General features: G+C 37.0%; 1 protein-coding gene across 2 annotated transcripts in view; it reads right to left on the bottom strand.

The window, feature by feature from the left end:
• Positions 1-504: 504 nt before the first annotated feature.
• Positions 505-26,090, bottom strand: part of LOC123874960 (homeobox protein Nkx-2.4-like) — a 64,707-nt gene continuing 39,121 nt past the window's right edge. For both annotated transcript variants that reach the window (XM_045920558.1, XM_045920559.1), the window contains exons 4-6: positions 22,245-22,340; positions 3,766-3,852; positions 505-1,152 (exon numbers count right to left, since the gene is read on the bottom strand). In XM_045920558.1, the coding sequence (XP_045776514.1) occupies positions 913-1,152; positions 3,766-3,852; positions 22,245-22,340 (423 nt within the window). In that variant the 3' untranslated portion in view covers positions 505-912. The remainder of the gene's footprint in view (positions 1,153-3,765; positions 3,853-22,244; positions 22,341-26,090) is intronic.

Genomic DNA, 26,090 nt, shown 5'->3' with positions numbered 1-26,090 from the left:
CAGATGTAACTGTGATCTGCAGCTGTCAAACATTAGAGTTAAGTCTATGCACTCAATATACCGATTACACTGTCAGATCAAAACTGTTTCAACTCAAAAAACAAACTTTACTGAAACTAAGTAAACCTGTTTAATTTATACAGGGTGTTTGGTAATTAGTATATAATGACGACACGTACCCATGCTACTTTGATCTGATAAATACAATGCTGAAGTAAAATGACGAAATAAAATTATAAAAATTTTCATACAAAATTAAAAAAAAATATGTCAAAGTTTTCATGACCCTAACGTGCTAACTCACTGAGATCGTTGGCCATCTTTAGATAGCCCGAGGCCAACGATCTCAGTGAGTTAGGGCACATTAGGGCCATGAAAACTTGGTCATAAAAAAAATTAAATTTTTTTTTGGAAGTTTTTATAATTTTATTTCGTCATTTTACTTCAGCATTGTATTTATCAGATCAAAGTAGCATGGGTACGTGTCGTCATTATATACTAATTACCAAACACCCTGTATATACAGAAGATATTAAAATTTAAAAAAATAAATTGGAGAATTATTGTGCTTTTATTATTGCATGAATAGATTTCCGTACAGGTATTAATTGGCATGGATTAAAAGGCATGGGTTTTGAGTTGAAACAGCATTTGCACAACAATATTTCAGTATTCGTTAAAAGTTAAAGCACAGTTCAAGCAATAGTGTAAAGTCAGGTCTAACAATAATCACAAGTTTAGTGCAGCAATACAATATTTCAATATATTTTTAATGGCATAAAATAGGAAGAGTAATTTTTCAAACATGGCAACACAAATAATGTCAATATCAAACAATTTGAAATAATGTGTAGGTTAATCGAAATACATCTCTTCTTTGAACATTGTCTCATGGTAAAGCTGTGGGAACTTCTACCAGGCCCTGCCCTGGAGGGGGAGGTATCCTGAGCATTGCTGCTGGTAGGCTGTGGGCTGGCGGTAGGATGAGACCAGGGGGTTGCTGCACGCTGCCTGCGAGGGTTGGGGGGCGGAGTACCCCGAGGTAGGGGTGGCGCAGTGGCTGTGAGCTGGTGAGGATGACTCCCCTGACCCGCATGGCTTGCCGTCTTTGACGAGCACTGGCACAGCTACCCTTCGTGGTGATGATGCAGACTGTTGGAGAGATAAGATTATAAATAAATTTTTTGACAAAAAAAAAGAGAGGACCCTTATATAATTGCCGTCATTAGATTTTTAACCAATTTTCGATGTCATTTTTTTGCATCTGCAGGTGATAAAAATGTAAAAGTAAAGAGTATAAATTTCTAAACAGTTTGGTCTCAAAGTTTACTATTTATTGAAGTCAGAAACAGGATATTTTTCTGATGACTCAACATCAACGATTTCCTCGTCATTGTTCTTTTCTAAAAAAATGAATAAATTGTTTCCTGGCGAAAATTATTCACTTCAAATATTGTCTTTTATATTCGCGTGACTGTATAGCCACTATTATTTAGATAAGTTTAAATGAAATTACTATGTTTGTCTCATTAAAACACAAGTGCAGTCGCGCGGGCGCTAACAATCACGAGTCGTGTGCAGCGCCCCACGCACCCCACGCGCCCCACGCCGCGCAAATTGAGGCAATCGGCGGAGGTTGGCAACCCCGCGCGTGACTGCCGCCCGGTGTCGGCGACGACGAGCGACGGGGTTGAAAACATTCCAAATTCGAATTATTTTATTAAATAATTTTTATTTCGTAAGCCCGTTAACTAATGACTGTATTTTAGCAAATCGCAGACTAAGGAAATATAGTCTATAGTAGGTACACTACAGCTATATAAATATAACTATGTATTAATTATATAGACCGTTTATATTATCGACCGAAAAAGTAGTACCTTACCGCTTTTTAAACGCCTAATCACTGAAAGATAGGTAGGTACTTATAGATACTGTACCTACGTATTATTCTGTTTTAATATTCTTTTAACTTTCATCACAAACTCTGTAGGTAAAGTACCTAGGTGTTATTAATGTTAAAATGTTACTTCCAAATATACCATACCCAACAAATTAAACCCATGCCTTTTATTGTTTTTGGATTGAGCAAAACGTATTCTGATTAGATAGATAATGTAGAGTAAGCACCTACCTAGATAGAAAATACTTGAGCTTTTACCTGTATCTTAATTAATATTTATTAACTTTAAATTGGTATGTAGGTAAGTATGCAAAACCCATGTCATCAAGCAATTTAAATTAATAAGGCCAGAGCCCGACCTCAGCAAAACTGAATCGGGGTTGTCAACAAATGCGGGCCCCGTACCGGCGCGGCGGGAGATTGCGATCAAGTGGGCAAAGTCTATCGCCTAACACAGGGGGCCCAGTGCGCCGTCGACGATTTTTATCACTCACGTCTTTAAATATCCATTATTCAGTACCTGGTACCCTTAGTGTGACTTAACATTCGACAACGTTGATAGAACATTGAACATCGAAAACTATAAAGTTCAACGTAAAGAGTTGGCAAAGTCTATCGCCTAACACAGGGAGCCACTGGTTATCAACGATTTTTATTGTTCACATCTTTAAATACATATTAACTATTCAAAGCTGGTAGGTACTGAGTACCTACTTATGACTTAACTAGCTGATACCCGCGACTTCGTTCGCGTGGATGTAGGTTTTTAAAATTCCCGTGGAAACTCTTTGATTTTCCGGGATAAAAAGTAGCCTATGTGCTAATCTATCTCCATTCTTAAATTTCAGCCCAATCCGTCCAGTAGTTTTTGCGTGAAGGAGTAACAAACACACACACACACACACACACACACACACACACACACACACACACACACACATACAAACTTTCTCCTTTATAATATTAGTGTGATGATATTCGACAACGTTAATATAACACCTAACATCGAAAAACTATAACATCAGAGTGAAATGCACCCATCTTTAATGACAGCTGTTATAAAACCATTTATTCAATACTAAGAGCTGTAAATGAACGGATGAAATAGAAAAGTTTAGGTCAATTTTACTCCTTAAGTTTTGATACTCGAAATATTTCAACGTTGTCGAGGTATGCAATCTTGTACTTAGCCTTCTGATTTGAAGATATCGTCATATAAAGGGTCTTTGTGTTACCTTGGAGTAAGTAAGGGTTGATACGATTCGTATAGGAATTGTGTGGTCAAGTTTTTGTTAATGAGTTTTGCATTTAACTGAGTAAAAAAATATTATAGTCGTCGCGTCGGCTCGCGGTCTTTAGAAAATTTTCTGTTCTAAATTAATGCTTTGAATTAAAATTAATAAAAAAAATTGGTCAAGTGCGAGTTGGACTCGCATTTAAGGGTTCCTTATATTTATTTGCGCTACCTATGTCAACCTAGGTATCTAGCAAAACTTTGGTAACAATACGATTGAAAAAGTTTTTTTTACTCAGATACAAGTTAGCACTTGACTGCAGTCTCTCCTGGTGGTAAGTGATGATGCAGGCTAATTTGGAATCGGGTTAACCTGGAAGGGGTATGCCAGTTTTTACCAAACCCATACTTACCTACCCCTTTGGTTTATTTCACATCTCTAATCATTTAAAATAATAAAAAAAAACTGATCAGAAAATTTTAAACCTAGATAGTTAGTAGGATATCTATCTATACATGATCCATACAAAACCCGGGTGCTCCCCGACGTGCCCCCAAACTAGGACAAACCCCAGGATAAGTACCCAGACGGATTGCAACCTGCCTCAGCCTATGTAAGTCAAATTACCTGATTGTGTTGGTTCTGCTCCGCCATCGCCTTCTCCTTGGCCTGTCTCTTACACTTATAGCGATGGTTCTGAAACCATATTTTAACCTGAAACAAAAACCTTCATTAATATTTTTTAGCAAGAACATTTTACTTTTAGTGATAAGTATCGGTTCATTTTTCGTTCATTTATGTCCTTCATTGTTCTTTTGGTGACATCGGACGGTTCATTTTTTTGTTCATTTCTGTCCAAAACCAAATGTATCAAGAGTGACAAATAAAATGAGAAAAATCATTCACTTATCCGTACAAAGCTAGCTTGCAACCCGGGGAAAGATATAGGCTACTTTTGGTCCCGGAAAATCAAAGAGTTCCCATACTATTTTTTAAAACTAAATCATTAAGGCTGAAGTCGCGGGCATTATGTAGTGTCTAATTAACTTAAATAATTATTAATTTATCTTGACGTAAAAGTGTAACAATGATTACCTACTTTCAAAAAACTTGATGAATACCTAAGAATGACGAATAAGGCTAATTTGTGAACTGAAAATATTGCATCAATGCGAAAATATAAGTAAGTACCTACCAACTAGTTGTATAAATTTACATTTCTATGAATAAATTATGTAGGTAAGTACCTAGGTATCTAGGTAATTATGAATAAATTTTGTACCTAGGTATCTAGGTAATAGGTATGCAAGCAAACGAGGTAGGTACGTAACTATGTAAGTAATAAAACGTAAAGTCACTGTTAAAAAGTCACCGCATCAAATGAAGAGCTAAACAAACACGAGAGCATCTTTATTTATTATAATTGTGGCTCCATACTGCGAGTCATCGTTCGCAGGATCGGAACACCTACGCGCACTTGCCTGTATGTTATACAGGGTGAGCTTTTTTCAACCCATTGCAGTTTTTTTAAATTCACAGGCTAAGGCTAGGATAAGGCAGATATAACGGCTGTATATAATGCAACTTAAACTAATTAGTATGTCGTGATTATTACATATATTCTTATTAGCTGAATTTGTGATAATTTGGCCGGTAGAGTTTGGCTAATGAAAGATGACCCTCGGCTTTTTTCCAAACTTTTTAGTGGGCAACCCTAAAACTTCGATTGACGTCATCCATTTCTTATATAAGTATGACAATTTAATTTTGATACTTGGTTTAAATTCGTAAAAAATATTAATATTAATTATGTTTTCTAAAACCATGTCTCTTATTAGCACATAGCTTTTATTATATTACGATTGTAAGCGATACGATATTACATCATTGGTTATGATTTCTGATTTTAACACAAAAAATGTTTCCTTTGATAATAAAACTGGAAGATATATCAGGGACGTGTCTGGGAATCGAACCTCCAATCCCTTGATGAGTTTTTAAAATCGTAGAAGTTTGTGAAACCGGATATGTGTGAAAAGATTTCTAATCTGTAAATTAACATTTAAAAAATTAAATAATTGCAAGTATCAAATTAAGTTATTCAAATTTTTTCACTATAAGTTTGGGGATGCCCTCTGATTTTTTTTTTAAATTTGCCGGGCGATTTCAGTCTCATCTTTCATTAGCCAGACTCTAATAGAATCTGCTATGCTGTGCTTGTACCAAAAGTAGGTAATAACTCATTTTAACGTACGTATATATCAAAGTTTTTATAAATTATAATTGGCTATGCAATAAAGTTTAAAAAAAAAAACTTATCAAGATTAATCGAGTTTTGTAAAAAAATACTAACTTTGGCTTCGTAGCCTTCTACAGTTCTACGACGTAGAACGTCGTTTCTGTCACTTGTAAAATAATTTTCAACTATATAGACAACTTGCTAGTCTTATCATTATCTAGTCTTCTTTAAAGATAAGAAAATTGTGAGCTTTACTGCAAAAAAAATTACTTTTCACAAGCAATATTTCGTCTCTATTTACCTACAAGCATCCTGTATATCACGGATCACATTTATGCATCTGCAGCAATTTCACTCTTATGAACTCTTTAATACGTCCTAACAGGTCCAGCACATCTCGTCTTGATATCGTAATTTAAGACATTTTTCTTTTCCTTTTTTTTTTGGGCGCCAAAATTGATTCGTATTGTCAATATGACAGGCGGTTGGGTGGCCGCCATTAAAATTAATAAACGCCTTGTTCCTTACTACCAAAATTCTTATATTATGACCATATTATGACCTGTTTTTAACCCCCGACCCAAAAAAGAAGGGTGTTATAAGTTTGACGTGTGTATCTGTGTATCGGTGTATCTGTGTATCTATCTGTGGCATCGTAGCTCCAAAACTAATGAACCGATTTTAATTTAGTTTTGTTTGTTTGAAAGGTGGCTTGATCGAGAGTGTTTTTAGCCATAATCCAAGAAAATCGGTTCAGCCGTTTCAAAGTTATCAGCTCTTTTCTAGTTACTGTAACCTTCACTTGTCGGGGGTCTTATAAATTTTTAATTTACATTTGTTATTATATGGTAGGGTAGTAGTGTACATAGTCTACATACACTACAATTTCTAATGAGTAATGACTAATAATGAGACATACACATTTCTCATTAGGTAAGTAGGTATGTGGTTATCGAAAAAGCCCGAAAAATTGTTGGTAAGTAGGTATATCTATCTAACTAGGTAAAAAAATTAAATTAAAAAAAAACACACAATATTATAAAACACAACATTATAAAATAAAAACAATATTATAAAAGCGAAAGTTTGTGTGTATGTGTGTGTGTGTGTGTGTGTGTATGTGTGTGTGTATATGTTTGTTACTCCTTCACGCAAAAACTAAAAACTACTAGACGGATTTGGCTGATGGAGATAGATAATGCTCTGGATTAGCACATAGGCTACTTTTTATCACCGCAAATCAAAGAGTCCCACGGGAAAACCTAAATCCACGCCGACGAAGTCGCGGGCATCAGCTAGTATAAAATAAAAATGCGTTGGAAAATCCTCGACTAAGTATAACGACGACATCAATAGATTCAGGCAAGTCATTGGCGTGTGGAAGTTGATAACGATGATGAATTTGATGATGTTTTCCACAATTCTTCTCCAACAAACCTATTCAGCTAACAGATTTATCATCACATTGTCATACAACTGGTAAACATTATGGGGCCGCCCCGTATTGGGGCGAGTGCGACCGACAGACAACATAAATCACATTATAATCGCTTTCATAACGCCTCCGGCCAACGCCGCACCCCGATCCAATTACGAACACAAACCGCCCATAATAAAATACCCACAATGCGTACGATCTGTCTACTATAAAATATCCAGGGAGTGAAACCGCCTCAGGGAACGTGTTTCACATCTTCCTGTTATTTTTTTCCATTGGCAACAACACTGTTAGCAGGCACGGTTTTCCGATGGTTTTCCGCCGTGGGCGGTTGTAACTGGAAAAATACTAATAAAATTGAAGGACCGCATAAAGCCCACGCAAGCTAAAGAGAGAAGAAACGGCCTATCAGAGCCACTAATTCAGACGACTTTTAATTAATCATGTGATTGAATTAATTGAATACAAAAATTTTAGGTTTGTAACTTATTTTGTCTACGAACCAGAGACCTGAGACTCGGACGGACAGATATATAGACGGACAGACTGAAGAGTGACATTATAATCATCATCATCATCATTATCATCAGCCTGTGGACATCCACTGTTGGACATAGACCTTCCTTACAGAGCGCCACCACACCCGGTCCTCAGCCTTCCTCATCCAACCACTTCCCGCCAGCCGCTACATTATAATATGGCTCCGTTTTTACCCTTTGGATACGGAACCCTAAAATCAAAGAGTAGACTAGCGGACGAAATTGCGGATATTTTCTCAGTATATATTATTTTATCATAATATTTTGTTATAAGCCACCGATTTTTATTCAACTTACTAAATAGGTTCATAATTTTATTAATTAGGTACTATTACTATTTTCTGTAAAGGTAGATCTGTAGAGGAACCTTTTCATAACTTAGGTATTAGTACTCTGTGACAACACAACTTATTTATTTTGTTTATTTTTGTTTGAGCAAATACGTATTAACTATAAATCCTTTAAATGTGTGTTCAGTGAAATGCACAGACTGAAGTCGGTAGAGAAGAACCCCTCAGGGACCATGTCTCGCATCTTCCTGTTATTTTTACCGCGGGCAACACCGCCGTAAGATGCGTTCAGGTTAGCTCGTTAGAGTTGGCATCGTGTTTTCCGCTCCGACGGCGACACCGGTTCGAGGGTCTCTTTGATATTGAAGAATATTTCTCTTGTCTGAATTGTCGAGTGGCCGTCTTCAAATTAGTGAACATTGCTCTTTGAACCTTGCATGAGAGGTAGTAGGTATCCATATTGCTTTGACATTAATTTTATTTATTGACTCTGAATTTTTGTATCCTATTTGATAACTAACCTATTTTTAGGAGGAATTGACATAAGTATTACTATTATGGATTTATGGGTCCGTTACTTTCTGTCGAAAAAAGATTACTTACTCTAGTCTCAAATCGCGCTTGAAGGAGTTTTACTTCAATATTTCTTAGGTAGATATTTGCTTTTTGTTATTGATGGCAAAGTTTTAGATGAAGTTTGAGGCAATTTTTAAACTTTTATATAACTTACCTGCGTAACATTTTCAAACTGCTTCTATTATTAGGCAGTTTTTTGTAGGTTTATTTGTGTGGGTATTTTTATCTCAACGTAGGTGCGTATTAGAAACAATCCCAAAACTAATTGCTAATATTAACTTTAAAAATATGTGCAAATAAGAATATGGCACAAGTTCCATTATAAATATCTGTCAGCAACACGCGACCCATTTCCCACAGCGCGCGGCGAAATTCAAATCCTTCATAACAAAGACTCAATAATCTCGCCGTGTCAATATAAATTTCATAAACTCGGGCGTAACCCCAACAAAGCCCGCAAACATCCATGAATAATCTCCATTTTGAGGGTGTCAACACCATTTACGGCGACGCGTTTGGATTCCCGCGAAAACAAACGTCACGCTGACGTTTGACTTGGCGGCGACAATGGCGGCAAGGCGCGAGGGCGATTATAATGCGACGCATTGTCGGCGTATTAATTGGTTCGCACGATGCATCGGTCATTGTTTGATGCAGGTTGATTGGGATGACGATTGGGCATTAATTAATTAACCTGTAATATCTGACCTCCAAACTGATCACAGAACAATACATGTCGAATATATAAGTATGTAAAAGTTATGATGAAAACAGTGGTAGATTTGACCTCTCTGGCGGAATGGTGAGCGATGTGGTTCAATACCTAGCAGGGGTAATATGGGAATTTATAATTTCTAAATTGTCTGTGGTATGGTCTGGTGGGGGTTATTGCTGTCGCTAGTTACCACCCTAGCAGCAAAGCTGTGCCGTATGGATTTAATTAAAACTGCTATATCCCATTCAGGCTAGCCCGCTTCCATTTTAAACTGTATGTGTTATCACTTATCACCAAGTGAATTATTGTATTGCTAACTTATAATGGATTAAAAAAAGATTCACTTCTTCTTAGGCGCTACAACCTTAGCAAATTCTATTTAGCCGGTAAGAAACTCTAGTTAAAAAAATACAGCTTGAAAAAGTGAGATCTCGCGCGTAGGTTAAAAGGTTAAAAGTGTTCTTATTAATCTTAGAGCTCTGAACTCTCGATCACTAAGCTCAGCGCAACGCTGCTAGCTAAACGCATTGCTCCTGCATCATATTCAAAGCGCGCCGAGTTAAATACAGGTCGCAATATAACTCAACTCCGTACCGTCGGCAAATGTAATGTACCGATAACGAAAAACATAGTCCGTGTAAAAAGATTAGCACGTATCTACAATGTCGAGCTTACGAGTAGGTACAATGCTCACTTGCAATTATTTTTCGCAATCAGTGTTTGACAACTAGTCAAATCAGTATCTTTTTATCAAACTTCAGAACTGGCGCTTAGTTTGCGAGCTTCTATGAAATACTGGCATGTGATGTCACAATCATTTGACGTGCTTTTTTAGTTTAATCGATTAAACTAAAAAAGCTTAAACTAAAAATTTACAATGGTTTTAAACTTAAAATAAACTAAGGACGTGGATTGCACGTATTTTTGCGAAGACAATCTATTTCATAATCACTAAGAAATAATTTATTTTTGAGAGACCTATGCTTGTAGTTTCTCTACGTGATGAAATCAGAATTGAGGAGATTTGTAGGAGAACCATGAGAGTAATCGACAGCTCCACGGGTTGTAAAGCTGAAGTGGCAATGGGCAGGGCACATAGTTCTAAAAAGCGATAAATTTTTGGGTCCTAATGTTCAAGAATGGTGACCTCGCACCATAAACCACAGCGTTGGAAGATCCTACTAGGTGGACAGACACCAAATAAGTCGCAGGGAGCCGCTGGATTCAGGTGGTGCAAGACGTGGCGTGTGGAGGTCAATACAAGAGACTTATGTGCAACTGTAGACGTCTGTCGGTTTACAATGATGATGATTGTAAGCTCTACATCTCCTTAGAATGCTCCGGTGTTGGAGTGAAACATGCGTCGAGTGTGTTTTGGAGAATCTGTGTGGTGTAAAGGTGCGTATTGTTTGCTTAGCAGTGGGCATGTTGCACTTGACGTGTATACTGCATATTGCACCATACAGATTTGTGCCTTTTTGCGGATTGTAGCAAATTAAACTTATAGTTCCTTGTAGGTACATCATGGACTTTCGCAAGGTAACGCCTGCTTCTGTACAATATTCGATATACATATTTAATTAGTATGAAAATTCTTTTTTTTTCTGCGGACGGTCCCGGGCACAATATTCCGCAGTACTCCCCGCTCCGCAAACAGGCGACTCGCGTTTCGTTATTAAACTTAAGTAAATTTCGATGTTCCCGCGCCACTGTTGGCATTCGCAGACCTATTCCGTTTCATTTTCATCTTATTTTAGCTAATTGCCTTTCGAGGACGACGTGGCTTCGTCCTTTTAGCAGAATTCGATATGGCCCCCTTAGCACACAACTTATGATTATGACATACATTGCGATCATTGTTTTTATTGACTGAATTTCTGATAAACTCTTGCTACTCTTTATCTTAAACTTAGTTTCGACAACCACCCTGGCACTGTGCGCGCAATTTGCAAATTAGCAAGCATAAATTTTGAAAAATTAGATAGATAAATTAAATCAGTGAACAGGAATAAGAAGCTAAGAAACAATGTACCTAATAGCTGCATCACGAGTAGGTATAATGAGAAAAACAGCAAGTTAATTAGCCTGACTAATACCATTGTTTCTATCCAAAAAAATAACTGACATAAAGAAGCTCTACGAAAAACAAAATAAAGAAATTTGATAAAGCCGAAACAGCTAAATTTTTTCCCGTAACCTTATAAATTTACGCTAGACACTCTTTGTTATCGGTCACGTATTAAAAAAATAAGAAAAAGACCTACTGCGAGCAATCCTCCCTTTGTCTATGGTCACGAGTCTGTATAATCTGTGTACTTGTACAGTCTGTCGCCTGCCGGATGCGGCGCATGCGGGTGTAATGGGAGCAATGAGATAATGGCGGGTTAATTTTAAACAATGACGGCTTGTCAAATCGCTGTTCGTTCACTGGCCGAGCTGGTGGACGTCGAGTGCATCAGAATGACTCTCCCGGCACTGCCATTTGTAATTTTACTGATATGATGCTGTCCTGTAAATGGTGATGTCACTCGTACCTTCAATCTTCATGGACCTTTATTACTACACCTAACACTAACATTCCGGGTTCACTCATATTGTGACCCGAGAAAATAACGGCAACGCGCCTTTTCGACGGCTCTTGCGTAACCTTGTCTCTAGAGAAAATGAGATTGAGAGTTTGCGTGATAGAAAGAAAGGTGTTTATTTTAGTCGTAGCGCTGTGCAAACTACGAGTAAATTGCACTTTACTGCGTCGTAATAAGGCTCGCTATTTATTTAAAAGTGATTGCGTAGTGATCCTTCTGCACTTGTAAGATACTATTTAAGTACCTAATTAGTGATCTTATTTGTAAAAAAATCGATACTTTACAATTGCCATAATAATTTCTAGGCTAGGTGACTTCACCATAGAATTAGCTTCCTACATATGACGATTTACATTGGCATCATTCATTATATCCTCATAAGAAAGCTCAGAGTCAGTTAGCGATGGAAAAAGCTATGCTTGCAGTTTCTCTTTGTGATCAAATCAGAAATTATCAGACCCGTAGGAAAACCAGAGTAACCGACATAGCTCAACTGGCTGCGAAGCTGAAGTGGTAATAGGCAGGCCACATAATACGATATTATATAGATATATCTAGGTATAAAGCTATGCTCCTCATCGCTGTTCAAGTACAGGATTTTTAACATCAAAGCCTTTACGCCAAAACCTTAAAGTAGGCCTATAAGTGCCTATAATTTCCCAATAATTCCACTTCACTTTTTTCTAATCCCTAATCGCCGTGGGATCACAATACACTTCCTGTTAAAAGCTTGCCGCAATAAAATCATCTGCTTTAATTCTGAATTTAAAGAAATAAAAATTGTTTATGGTATCATAGTCCCTGAGCAGAACGCACTGCTAACGTTCAACCATTCAATGCAGTCAACCTGTCAAAACAAATTTGCAAATGGAACAATGATTTGAATTTAGGATTGGAACGAAATTTTTATTTTATTGTGTAATAACCGCTAAATTATTGCAAGTAACTGCGGGCATTTCGGTTGATTTCGCGCGCTTTCTTTGATACTATGAGCGATTCGTTGGAGATTATATTTTGGTGAATGGGAAGAATCCTCTTTGTGATAGGATTAGGCAGATAAGGGGATGATGCACCTGACAAGTCCATTGTGGAGCCGGGGGCAGGTAAAGCCGCAATGTCTGCCGAATTTGTTATTTTTTTGTATCACTAATGCACTGTTGCAATGTTTGCGTAGGACAGCGTTTTTTTTCTCGTCATATTTTTGCTAATTTGAAAAATAACGACTTATATTTTAATTGTGACGTATTAATAAAACAAAACTTCGTTACAATTAGTTAGGTACTTATATTATGGGCGACAACTTGTTTGCTTTTATATTTTGTTCTATCTACGTGAAAATGTAGCCGTAATAGCCTAGTGGTTAGAATGTCCGCCTTCTATTCGGGAGGTCGGGTGTTCGATGCCGGGCATGCACTTCTAACATTTCGAAGCTATGAGAGTTTAAAAATATCACATTCTTTAACGATGAAGGTAAACATCGTGAGGAAACCTTGCCTGAGAGTTCTCCACAATGTTCTCAAAAGTGTAGAAGTCAGCCAATCCGCACTGGGCCAGCTTACCAGACCCTTAGATACCTACTCAGTGGAGGGTCAGCGATCTGTTGACCACGATGTTGACGATAACACAGATAAAGTCGCGTGCATAGTACCTACTTATGACTTGTACTAGCTGATACCCGCGACTTCGTTCGCGTGGATGTAGGTTTTTTAAAATTCCCGTGGAAACTCTTTGATTTTCCGGGATAAAAAGTAGCCTATGTGCTAATCCAGGGTATAATCTATCTCCATTCTAAATTTCAGCCCAATCCGTCCAGTAGTTTTTGCGTGAAGGAGTAACAAACATACACACACACACACACACACACACACACATACAAACTTTCTCCTTTATAATATTAGTGTGATAACTGATTTGTCCATAGCACACGCATACGTACCTACCTACCTACCAGTGGCTCTCTGATCACAGAATAGAAACGGTATTGGTACGCACGCTGAGTAAACACGTATGACAGGAGATCAATACGCGTCATTTATTTAGTATCTTATCAAAATACCACAGCCAAATCCCACCACCATCGACTCCACTCACAAAACCTTCAGATTTATTAAATTCAACCTTATTCTTGTAACATTAAGGTTTAATAATCGTGGTGTTGGTGGTAAAGCTATATTGGTGATTGTAATAAGACGTGAGTGAATGTGACGACAAATGGACCTGGATTTTGGAATCGGGTGATTTCTGTGCGTTATGTTGTTACAGGTGAGGCAGCATTTCGACATTGTGGTAGGTATAACGCGTTCAAACTAAGAATAGGAAATCTTATCCGCCATATTGTTACGTCTTATCTACAAATATATTATTTTGACTTAATATTATAGGTACATACCAACTAAGGCAATTGTCCTATAAACTCCATTGAAATTAAAGCAAGAGATAATGTTTTTTTTTTTTTTACTTTATCATGCCCGAAGCGATAGTTACAATTGCGACGCAGCGTAGGTTCGAATCCTGCTGGTTCCGCAATTTTTGGTATGTAAAAATTATTCAGTTGCCAGTTTTTTTAGGGTTCCGTACCTCAAAAGGAAAAAGGAACCCTTATAGAATCACTTTGCTGTCTGTCTGTCCGTCTGTCGTGTCTGTCAAGACACCTACATATAGGTACCTATAGGGTACTTTCCGTTGACTTAGTATCATGAAATTTGGCAGGCAGGTAGGTCTTTATAGCAAAAAATTAAGAAAAAAAATCCGAAAACCATGAATTTGTTACATCACAAAAAAAATTAAAATGTGTTTACGAAAAAATTAGCTTACAAAATCACATATAATAGATGGTTGATGGTGTTGTTGTTATTAACTTGCAGTATTGCACATAAAAATGTTAAAATATTTTGTACGATGGTACGGAACCCTTCGTGTGCGAGTCCGACTCGCACTTGACCGATTTTTTTGCAAAGGAGTGTACCTATGTATGTACGTTTACATAGGTCAGACAGAAGGTTTCGTAACCACCAACCGCCCACTCCGTAACTTTGTAACGGCGCCGCCCGCCCGCCCCTGCCCGTCGACCGTGAACCGGCTCCGATCAAATATTAGCTCTGCAGTTCACTAAATTAATATTTGCTTAATAAACGATGATTAAATCGCCTTAACAAAGTTTATGAACGAGCTCCGTTCGAATAAATATTTGTAAATCATTTGTTTTTGAAGTTTTATTAGCTTCTGTAGATGTTAGTGGGACGTTTCCTAACTTACGAGTATCGATTGTTTATTTTTTTAATTAAGTAAGCAATTTTAGTTTTTATGATTAGCTAATATTTTCACAGATAAATACCTACTATCCAGATTCTAGACCGTACCAAATACAAATGTTATCCACTTAAGGGCTCTAGGTATACCAGCCATAATTTCAAATCTAGAGAAGGCGATACACATTGTATCGGCATCTCTCTTAGACGCCCCTGAACCGGTTGCGAATCGCCACAGTGTAGATTAATCAGTATCGCATCGCTTCTGCATTTTAATCTACGTACTTTACTGCAGTATTTACATATGACATCAGAATCGACTGCATTCGACTTCGCTAAGTTCATGTTCACACGTGTTAAGATTGCATGTACGTAAAATTATTTTTACAAGTAAAATGTTGTTTTATATACTTTTTTAATCCACACTGATGCCACTTGGCATTAAATAGTAAACAGTGAACAGTGAACAGGGAACAGTGTTCCCTAGTTACTGATTAAAATGATTTGAATATTATTTACAATCAATAGTTTAAATACTTTTATTGCTTTGTACACTTACCTAACAAGAAATAGCTAATGCCTATTGTTTTTAGTTTGATTCATCTCTTTACAGTCATGATATCAGGTATCTTTTACAACCTGCGTGTTTTACGTATGTGTGTGTATAGGGGCTTACTTCAGATTAAAATGGACTTAAATGTCCTTGATTTAAGGTCACAAATTCAATATCACCGATTTTACTTTCTGGTTCGGTTATACCTAACCTACTTAGCACCGAAATTCATACTTCCATACTAATCCATACTAATATTATAAATGCGAACGTGTGTCTGTCTGTCTGTCTGCTACCTTTTCACGGCCGAACAAACCGATTCTGATGAAATTTGGTACAGGATTAGCTTATATCCCGTGGACGAACATAGGCTACTTTTTATCCCGGAAAATCAAAGAGTTCCCACGGGATTTCTAAAAACCCATGCGCTAAATAGATTTGTGTGAAATTTGGTACTGAGGTAGCTTGCATTCCTCTAATTGACATAGGCAACTTTTTATCTCAGAAAATCAAACAGTTCCCACGGGATCTTTAAAAACCTAAATACACGCGGATGAAGTCGCAGGCATCCTCTAGTTATCCTTTTACAACTTATGCGCGTAGTATGAGATTTTAAGTCTTACAAAATTCGACCTTCAAAACATAATAACGTCAAGATTAAAATGGACCTAAAGGCCCTTGATTTAAGGTCAAATATTCAGTATTCAGTATTCACTGATTTCAATTTTGCCGTTCAACCGGCATAATTACCTACCTGCTAATACCCGCAGTGAAACATTTTATCAAATTTCGTAGAATTAGATCATCTAAACACAGTAACATCAGATTAAAATGAACCTAAATCACCTTAATTTAAGGTCCCAAATTCAATAACACCGATTTTAATTTTTGGTTCTGTCTGGATGGCTATACGTGAATGGATTAACTTGAGCTATAAAACAAGGCTGCTAAGGTCTATTTCACGTTAACGTTCTCAATATAAACCTATCTGCCAGATTTGACCATTAATGTGGTGACCATTAAACTTGGCCTTGAAAAAGATACTTCATAAGGATGAAAGATTATATATAGTACGGACAAGTCCAAGTTTCTTAAATTGTTACTAGTTGATAATAATAATACCATCATTCATATTTACTTACATCTTATAGGTAAATTTAATTCTATATCTTATTTTTATATCTCAATAACAATTTCCACAATCATCATGTACAAATCAAGTCCTGGAAGTAATGACTAATTCAATGAAACTATAGTTAGCACCGATATCATACAAGTTACTATTTATTACATTTCTCTAATGACCGGGGTCGCAAAATCCTATTGTTCTATATTATCAAAACATTCACAGTAAAAAAATATTTTACAAGCGTTAGGGGTGCAAAAACACCTAAAAGGTATTATATGCACCTGCAGCCATAACAGGATAACATTATAAAATATTTCGTTTGTATAAAAAGCTGTTTTGTTTATAATCCTCGTTTTCGTTTATTCAATATGGTTACCTTACAAAGCATATTATGCGCTCGAGAAGTCAACTACTGGACTAAGTCAACAATGAGATTATAATATTTTATAACTCTTTTGTTATTTTTAGATTCGGGCCATTGATTTACATTTAAAAAATTTAAATTTGTAGTAATTATGTTCTCTAATTCAGAACTTCAAGCCTACCCCGTAGGTAGGCTTGAAGACCTTACTTCGCTCGGTCAAAAATAGTACTGCGACTTACTAATACAATGCAGAATCTGAGCCTGGTGGTGATTTTGAAGTTTGAAAAGGTGCAATAGATTCTCTCTATAACGTAGACCCATACTAAGACAGGATTTTGAGACATTGGATCTGGAATTGACCAAATTATCGTACAACAAAACTTCTCACGGACTAATGAAAGCTATGAACAAACGATTTCAGTAGTTAGATTTTATTAATTTTCTTACATTTCGATTCAAAACAATAAAATCAGTCAGAAAAATAGATACACTAATTTGACATTCCAAAACGAAGTAACTCTTATCTTAATAACAATTTGATGTATACTTTAAAAGTAACTGCATAAGGTAAGTTTTACAACAAATATTTTAACACCGATATTTCAGTGTTAGTCTAAGTGAGTGAGAACACAAAAGCCATTAAGATCCTTTGTATTGACAAAGGCAAACACAATAGGATCTTTTATTTCTTGTAAATTGGACTAGCTTTATGACAAAAAGTAAGTATGAAATTTTGCTTTGCACATGTTCAACTTTTGGCTGAGATAATAAAGTCTAAGTTGAAGGATATTGAATAAGATACATACTTATTTTTGTATCTATAAAACATTTACGACACGACAATTTTTGGTCAAACTTATTATTGACTTGTAATACTTAGTGACGTATATACATATCAAAACCGGCCAAGTGCGAGTCAGACTCGCGCACCAAGGGTTCTGTACTAGGGTATTTTTTCCGACATTTTGCACGATAAATCAAAAACTATTATGCTTAAAAATAAATAAATAAACTGTTTTAGAATGTACAGGTAAAGCCCTTTTATATAATTCCCCACTTGATATAGTTATATTACTTTGAAAACTGAAACACATTTTTTTTATGATGAAACCATAAATTCATGGTTTTTGCCAAATTTCATGATTTTAGGTCAACAGGAAGTACCCTATAGGTTTTCTTGACATTCGGACATACAGACAGACATATAGATAACAAAGTGATCCTATAAGGGTTCTCTTTTTTCCTACGGAACCCTAATGAATGATATCATTGCATAGCAAGTAAAGAAAATATTAATTATAACACCTTGGATAATCTTGGAAACATTTGAGACTTGAAATTGGATGTCATTTTCATAGTCATCATGACCATCATCATCATCATCATCATCATTATCAGCCTGTGGATGTGCACTGTTAGACATAGGCCTTCCCTAAAGAGCGCCACCACACCTGGTCTATTTATTTTTATTTTCAAATTATAAGTCCTGGTCCATAGTGACCAAATATTAGTTTCACTACACTGCAATCTAATATTTATTGAAATCTTTTAAAACTTAAATTATTTTTTAATATAATAAATGCACAATATCAACTTATCTTAAAATCTAGAAAAATCCTAAATAAATATACTTTATAACCTAGTACTTAATTTACTACTCTATGGCATTCTTACGACATTCCACCAGACAAAATGCTTATGACACCCGATACAGGTCTTACCGCGCTGAGGCGACGGGTATGACTGACAAGATAACGTAATTACGGCCCATAACACTCAACAATAGGGTCGAAAATTCTTTGTACTCGCTCTGTACGCGATTTGAAGAGAATACGAGGAAAGCGTGAAATCAAATAATTTAGAATATAATTTGAAATATAGCACTTACTGTGAAATGATCGGACCGATTTATTTATTTGATTGTTTTACACCTATGGTGAAAGTTACGTCTTTAAGAGCTTTGTCGTTAAAGAGAAAAACCCAAAAGTCTAAGGTTTTAGACCAAACTTCTGTTTTTTTTTCTATCGAGGAAAGTTTGTCCAATCATGTTTTTATCGGACCAAATCCAAGGGGATATAATGAAAAATATCATATATTAATTTCAAATTTTTCGATCCATGCGTTCCTAACTTATTTCCATGTTAGTAAACTTTAGTATCGACGAAAACGGAGACTGCCGCGTTAAATCCACGCGGATGAAGTCGACCTCTTTGGAGGCGTCTCGCGGCGCTGAGCAGCCTCTACTAAGGCTGAGATCTATAGAGCGCACTTTTACATTGCTCTGACTTAAGACAATGTTAAAATGAGACAGCGTTATACCGTTCGCATAAACCTGTCTCGTTTTTACTGAAACTTAAGTCTTAGCAAAGTCTAAGCACTGTGCGGTCTATAGATTTCAACCTAAGACCATATGCGCCCGTATGTGCTGTACTGCTCACCCTTCACCATGGGTACAGTTGGCACAGGGTCTGACCTCCCTAGAAATTCGCGCTAGGGCCCGCTACGGCCGTCAACACTCGAGCTTAATGACGAAAGAATAAACACAGCTCACGAAAGCTCGCGTGTTTGGCGAGCGGCCGGCCTTTGTCTAAGCACTAAATATACAATTTATTATTTATACATCGAGCAATCGAGCAAGTCGGTGCCTACTGCAGCAAAACATAGACAGAGTCCTCGCGAACAAACGGGTAACGAGTTAAAGATATCTACTAACGTACCTATTCACTGTTCACGCTTTACACAGTTCTTGGCAAATAAGCGAATAGGTACGAATCAGAGGATCGATATAGCTAAGTCAAGGCTTTTTTCTATAACTCTGTCACAGATGACGTATTGCCTTCTTTAAGCTTTAGGTAAAAAGTAACAAGGTAGCCTACGTCTATAAAATGCTCACTTTGATTTAAAAATGTAGAAATAAAGAAAATAAATCACTAATAAGTGCCCGCCTGCAAGTTTGCTCACTAACCATCTTTATTGTAAAGGAACCAATGACCGCAGTCCAGAGTTCCAAGTTCCGACTGCTACCTACCTAAACTTTTATCTGCTTCTCTAATTTGCATTTCTAATGAACTCTATCTCTATCTAAAATTCTGATTCAGATTCTCACGTCAGGATTTCATATCAAAGAAACAAATTCAGGGACAAGGGAATGAACATTAAATAAACCTGTAGGTACGAAGGCGAAGGCCGAGATGGCAATCGGAGTATGAGGCGGGAAGGGGGGGGGGGGGGGCACCCTCGGATCGCACATAGCGACGGAAACATCACTGCCCCAGTTTAATTTAAATTCGACTTCTTCGAACGGGCTATGCCTTCTATCTTTTACATTAGTCTATGAGTCATCGAGAGAGTTTTCCTCTGTTTACACTATGAAATGGATGCTAGTCCCACCCTACAGCCGCGCAGCCTGATCTGCAGTTTCTCTGTTCCGTTATGAAAACGGCCGCACATGCATAAATACGCGCCATTTTGTTACCACTTGATACATGAAGTCTCTACAGCCTACACACCGAACCAACTTTCAGCTCTAACTTATGTTCCAACCAACAAGGTTATAGAAATAGAACAGTTTTTATATTTTGTTTTTCTTTTTACTAGGAAATATCATACTAGGTAATGTAGAAATCTTTGTGAAATAAATTCGTTTTTATCCCAATAGACTTTAAAGAGTCTGAAACGTCAAGTGAAACGACCACTGCACTGGTTAGCAATGTTCGTTAGGTATGTAGGTACAGAGGCGATGCCCATGTTGGAATGTAAATTAGAGTGTAAGTTTGTGCCGTGTGTAGTCCTACATCCGTTATGATAGGTAATAAAGCGATTCTTAAGATGAATCCACTCCCAGTCGAGGAGCTGTGAGTGTCTTATCGCTGTTTGTTGTTTTTTGCTGTTTGCTCTGGAGATGTTGATAACAAAATTTTATAGAGCACAGACTTTACGAGTTGATGCACTTAACTTATGAGGTACTAGCCGATGCCCGCGACTTCGCCCGCGTGGTTTAGGTTTATCGAAATCCCGTGGGAACTCTTTGATTTTCCGGGATAAAAAGTAGCCTATGTGCTAATCCAGAATACTATCTATCTCCATTCCAAATTTCAGCCAAATCAGTCAAGTAGTTTTTGCGTGAAGGAGTAACAAACATACACACACACACACACATACAAACTTTCGCCTTTATAATATTAGTGTGATAAGAATTTTACAATTCATGCTGTAGGTAAGTTGGTATGTAAATCGGAGTGTAAGTTGGGGCCGTGTGGTCTCTACATCCGTTATGATAATAAAGCGATGGATACATGCCACTAGGTACGTGGAGTAGTGTCCACTCACAGTGGAGGAGCTGCGAGTGTCTTATCGCTGTTTGTTGTTTTTTGCTGTTTGCTGTGGAGGCGTGCGAGGAGGGCCGGGGCTGGGACTGTGGGAACTTTACAGTGACGCGTACGTTTTTTTTATTATGTTTTTTTTTTAAGAATACTAGCCATGCTAATCATGACTAATACTCCACTTTCCCCTCCAATTAAAGCGTAAAGCTTGTGCCAGGAGTGGGTACGACAATAGTGCAACGGGTGTGGTTTGAAACGCCGACCATCCGGAATTCAGTCCGCTCCTCAATCGTTGAGCTATCAAGGCTATGCGTTTGTGTCGAGGAACACTGACTAGTACTTTCATTTCACAGCAATGATCAGGGAACGGAAAAAGTCGAAGGTTCAAACCCGGCCCGTTGCACTGTTGTTGAACCTATCTAAGTAGGTACCTACCTAGTCATTCGAGGCAACCTACTTTTGCCTTTTGAACTAAACCTACCATGTTTGCTAAGAGAATCAAAATATACTTAGATAATTAGGTGACTATGGCTATTCCGCACCATAATATCCGCTCCTAACCATAACAGTCCAATCTGCATAGATATAGGTAATGGTATCTGGCTTAGTTTAAGATCTATAGAACAACAAATCCTACCTAGGTTTACATAATGTTTAGGTATATGGAGAAACGCGTACCTAAGGAGTGTAACCTTAAAGGGCATGAGACGGGTCTGCCCGCGAAATTCAAATTTAATTTGGTTTTTCGCAATTTGTAAACTAATACTACATCGTGGGTTTATGGCATTATAATTGCGACAATGGCAGTATCATCCTCACAGGTTTATATAAAAATCTTTACCTACTTGAAAGGGTCCAGTTTAAGAAATTAGCTCTAGTGTCGACTAATTTGTGAGTTATAGTCTATAATAGAACTAATTTCTTAAACTGGACCCTTTGAACTAAATATTTTTACATAAACCTGTGAGGATGATACTGCCATTGTCGCACTTAAAATACCATAAGCCTACGTTGTCGTATTAGTTTACAAATTGCGAAAAACCAAATTAATTTTGAATTTCGCGGGCAGGCCCGTCTCATGCCCCTTTTAAGGTCAAAACGGACTCACCTGCGTGGGCGTGAGGTGTATAAGCGAGGCGAGGTGCTCTCGCTCGGGCGCCGACAGGTACTTCTGCTGCTTAAACCGCCGCTCCAGCTCGTACACCTGCGGCAAATCATAACGACGGTTAAAAGGACCTGTCATCCCGCCTTGTGGAGTCTACGGGTGACCGGAGGTCTGGCAGTTACCTCGGTCAGCATATTAGTCTGGCCATTCAACGAGGTAACGCAGCCAGCGTTGTGGGCACCCTGCCCAGTGATTTGGATGACATTTTCAATTTTGTAATCTTGAATAAGTAGGTACTTATTGTGATGGAAATAAATACGGCCTTAAAATGACAAAGAAAGGTAGGAAGAAAAACTTTTATTTTTGAAAGCTGTGCTATACATAACCAGTTATACTTACGAGTTAGGTTATCCCGGTGCCTCTAATGGGTACTTAAGCATTAAAGTCAAATACCTCAAGCAAAAGAAGCGCCGGACCAAACTGTGCCATTCGTGCGTGGCGCAACCCGAAAAAAGGTGCCAACCTAAGTACCTACATATTTATAACATTGCCTATTTATAAGGTAAAACACATCCTCAATTCAATTATAAAATAAAAATATCACAAAATATAAATAAAAATAAAAAAAATAAAAAAGCCTTTTATTTATCCTTAATCTAAACAAAGAATTGGTTGACAAAAAAATAATAATTTTCATTTTAATATTAAGGACCTCTTATTGAGTAAAGGCCTCCTCCAGATTTCTCCAGGTCTTCCTGTCTAGGGCCTTTTTTTTCCAGTTAATGCCTCCCGTTTTTTTGATTTCATTTTCCCAGCTTTCGACAGGTCTACCTCTCTTTCGTTTCCCAACTGGGCCACGCCATTCAGTCACAGTCTTTGTCCATCTTTTATCTGTGAGTCGAATAACATGACCAGCCCAATTCCACTTTAACTTCATGGCATGTTTTAATGCATCAATAGCTTTCGTTTTTTTTCTTATAGCTGCATTTTTAGTTTTGTGTATTCTACGCAGACCAAGAATGCTCCGTTCCATTGCCCTCTGAGCAGTTTGGATTTTATTTTTTGTATATTTGTTGAATATCCAGGTTTGGCTAGCATAAGTAAGGCAAGGTAGCAGACATGAATCCATTATTTTTGTTTTTAAATTGAGAGGTAAATCTGACTTGAGTATGTATTTATAGGCCCAGAATTTGTTCCATGTGATTTTTAAGCGTCTTTCAAGTTCATCTCGGTGTCTTGACTTTTTAAACGAAATTTGTTTGCCAAGGTATATATAGTCTTGCACATATTCTAATAGAGTATCTCGAACGTATATAGGTTTTTCTACACTGTTGGTCATGATTTTCGTTTTTGTACTATTTAACTCAAGGCCTATTTTGAGACTTGCAGAATTTAGGTCATTGATCATTTTTTCAAGACCATGTGCCGTTTCGGAAAAGAGGACAATGTCGTCGGCGAATCTTAAGTTGCTTAAATATAGTCCATTAATATATATTCCTTTTTTGGACCAGTCTAGGTCTTTCATTATGCTTTGAAGGACTATTATAAAAATCCTCGGCGAGACTGGGTCACCCTGCCTAACGCCTCTACATATTTTGATCTCAGGTCCTTTTCTCTCCAGCCTGACTCTACTTGTGCTTTTGCTGTAAATATCTTGTATCAGTTCTATGAGTTCTACAGGTGTACTGCATTTTTGTAGAGCCACCCACATACTTTCATGCGAGATAGAGTCGAATGCTTTTGTATAATCGATAAAAGCCAAGTATAATGGGCGTCTTTGATCTTGATATTTCTCTACGACTTGATCTAGTGTGTGTATGTGGTCGGCGGTTGAGAAGCTCTTTCTGAAACCTGCCTGTTCAACTGGTTGATATTTTTCAGTTATTTCTGATAACCGCTGCTCTAAGCAAGTAGCTAGAAGTTTGTAGAGGCACGGTTGAAGGCTGATAGGCCTATAGTTTCCAATATCACATGGGTCGCCTTTCTTGTAGAGCAAGACAATATCAGATTCGGCCCATTCTCTAGGTATTTTTCTTTCTTCTAAAATTTTATTAAAAAGCTGAGTTAGGGGTTTCAATAGTAGAGTTCTCCCAACCTTTAACATCTCATTCGATATTTTATCTGGACCGCTACTTTTGTCAATTTTTAATTTTTCTAACTTTTTTAAAATCTCTACTTCTGTAGATTTTTTTACCTTTTCATCTGTGTGTGATTTATCTCCATTTGCATCTAATATATTATGGGTATCTTCAGGTGGTACAATACGTTTGCTATACAGATTTTGATAGAACTCCGTAGCGATATGTATAATTTCAGATCTAGAATAAGTTTTTTCACGAGACGTATTTAAGCAGGGAATCCAGCATTTACTTGAGTTGAGTTCTTTGTCGCTTTTCTTCAAACTGCCTGAACTGATTAAGTGCTTTTCAATAATTTTAAGTCTGTATTCGTGGTGTTCCCTTTTAATGCGTCTGTGGATGTGTTTATATAAATTTTTTAGTTCCTGTTTTTCATCTTTACTTTTAGAGATTTTGTTTTTTAATGCATTTCTTCTTTGTATCATATTTTTTGTTTCTTGGGTTATAATAGTATGATTCTTGGGGTTTTCGTCCCGGCTTTGCTTTATGCTATTTAAAATTGCTGCTTTTATTTTTAAGTAGAAAGACTCTACACTTTCTGATTTAGACAAATATACATTGCTTATGTTTTCTTTTAAGTTTGCAAGATAATTTGTTTCGTCCTGGGCACTCTTCAATTGAATAATTGAGCTGCCATATTGTGCTCTACTTTTTTTGATTTTTTCTATTTTTACTGTGCTTCTCAAAAGTCTGTGGTCACTGGCGAAGGAGAGTTGATTGAGTACTTCAAAGTTGGTAAACTGGCTCCTCATATTGGATAGTATGTAGTCTATTTGACTTTTCTTACTCTTTGGGGAAATCCAAGTCCAGAGAGATTTTTCCTTTTTGTTAAATATGCTGTTAATTATGGTCAGATTGTTTTCTAGCGCAAAATTGATTAGTTTGCTTCCTCTTTTATCTCTTTTTCCGTAGCAGTTTTGACCTAGGATTTTGTATTCACCTCGTACTTGTTGACCAACACGAGCGTTAAAATCGCCCATTATTATTAGATTTTTGTTGCTAGTTTTTATTGTTTCATACAATGATTCATAAAATTGGTCAATATCTTTGTCTGTAGAGTCGCTAGTTGGTAAATGAACTTGTATAATAGAAATCTCCATTGTTGATAATTTTAGGTTTAATATACATATTCGTTCCGAAATACCTTTGAAACTTTCGATGCAGTTCTTATATTTAGATTTTATTAGAAATCCAACTCCATATTGGCCTTTAGTTTCTCCGTAATAGCAAAAAATATGTTTTGAATCTTCTACTATATTGTATCCAGTTCTTCTGATTTCAGAGAGGCCAATAATATCATACTTAATATGTGATATGGATTCTTTAAACTCGATAAGCCTTTCTTCCGACAGGAGTGATCGAGCATTATAAGTGCAAATGTAGAGCAGGCAAGTATTGGGTTTATAGTTTTGAATTCTGTTTTCTGGAGGGTAGTGGTCTTCTTCCCCCACGGTGACCAACCGGGTTGGGGTGCTTTGTGTTGTTATGTTATGCTTTAGAGATTTTTTTATCAGTGATCTTCCAGTTCCTGGTTTTAGTTTAATTTCTATAAGTGTTTTTGTCGGAGAGTGAGTAGGCTCTTTCGCGCATGAATTGAAATGCATTTTTCCTTTGCATTTTTGGGGTATTTTGTTTTGCATTCGAAGTGCCAGGGCTTGGGGTTTCTGATCTCTTCCGTTTTTCGTTTTCTTTATTGTCCATGTGCCTTTTT

Source organism: Maniola jurtina, chromosome 19 (genome assembly GCF_905333055.1).
Source record: "Maniola jurtina chromosome 19, ilManJurt1.1, whole genome shotgun sequence".
NCBI classification, from domain to species: Eukaryota; Metazoa; Arthropoda; class Insecta; order Lepidoptera; family Nymphalidae; genus Maniola; species Maniola jurtina.
This window is presented reverse-complemented; position numbering and strand designations above follow the sequence as displayed.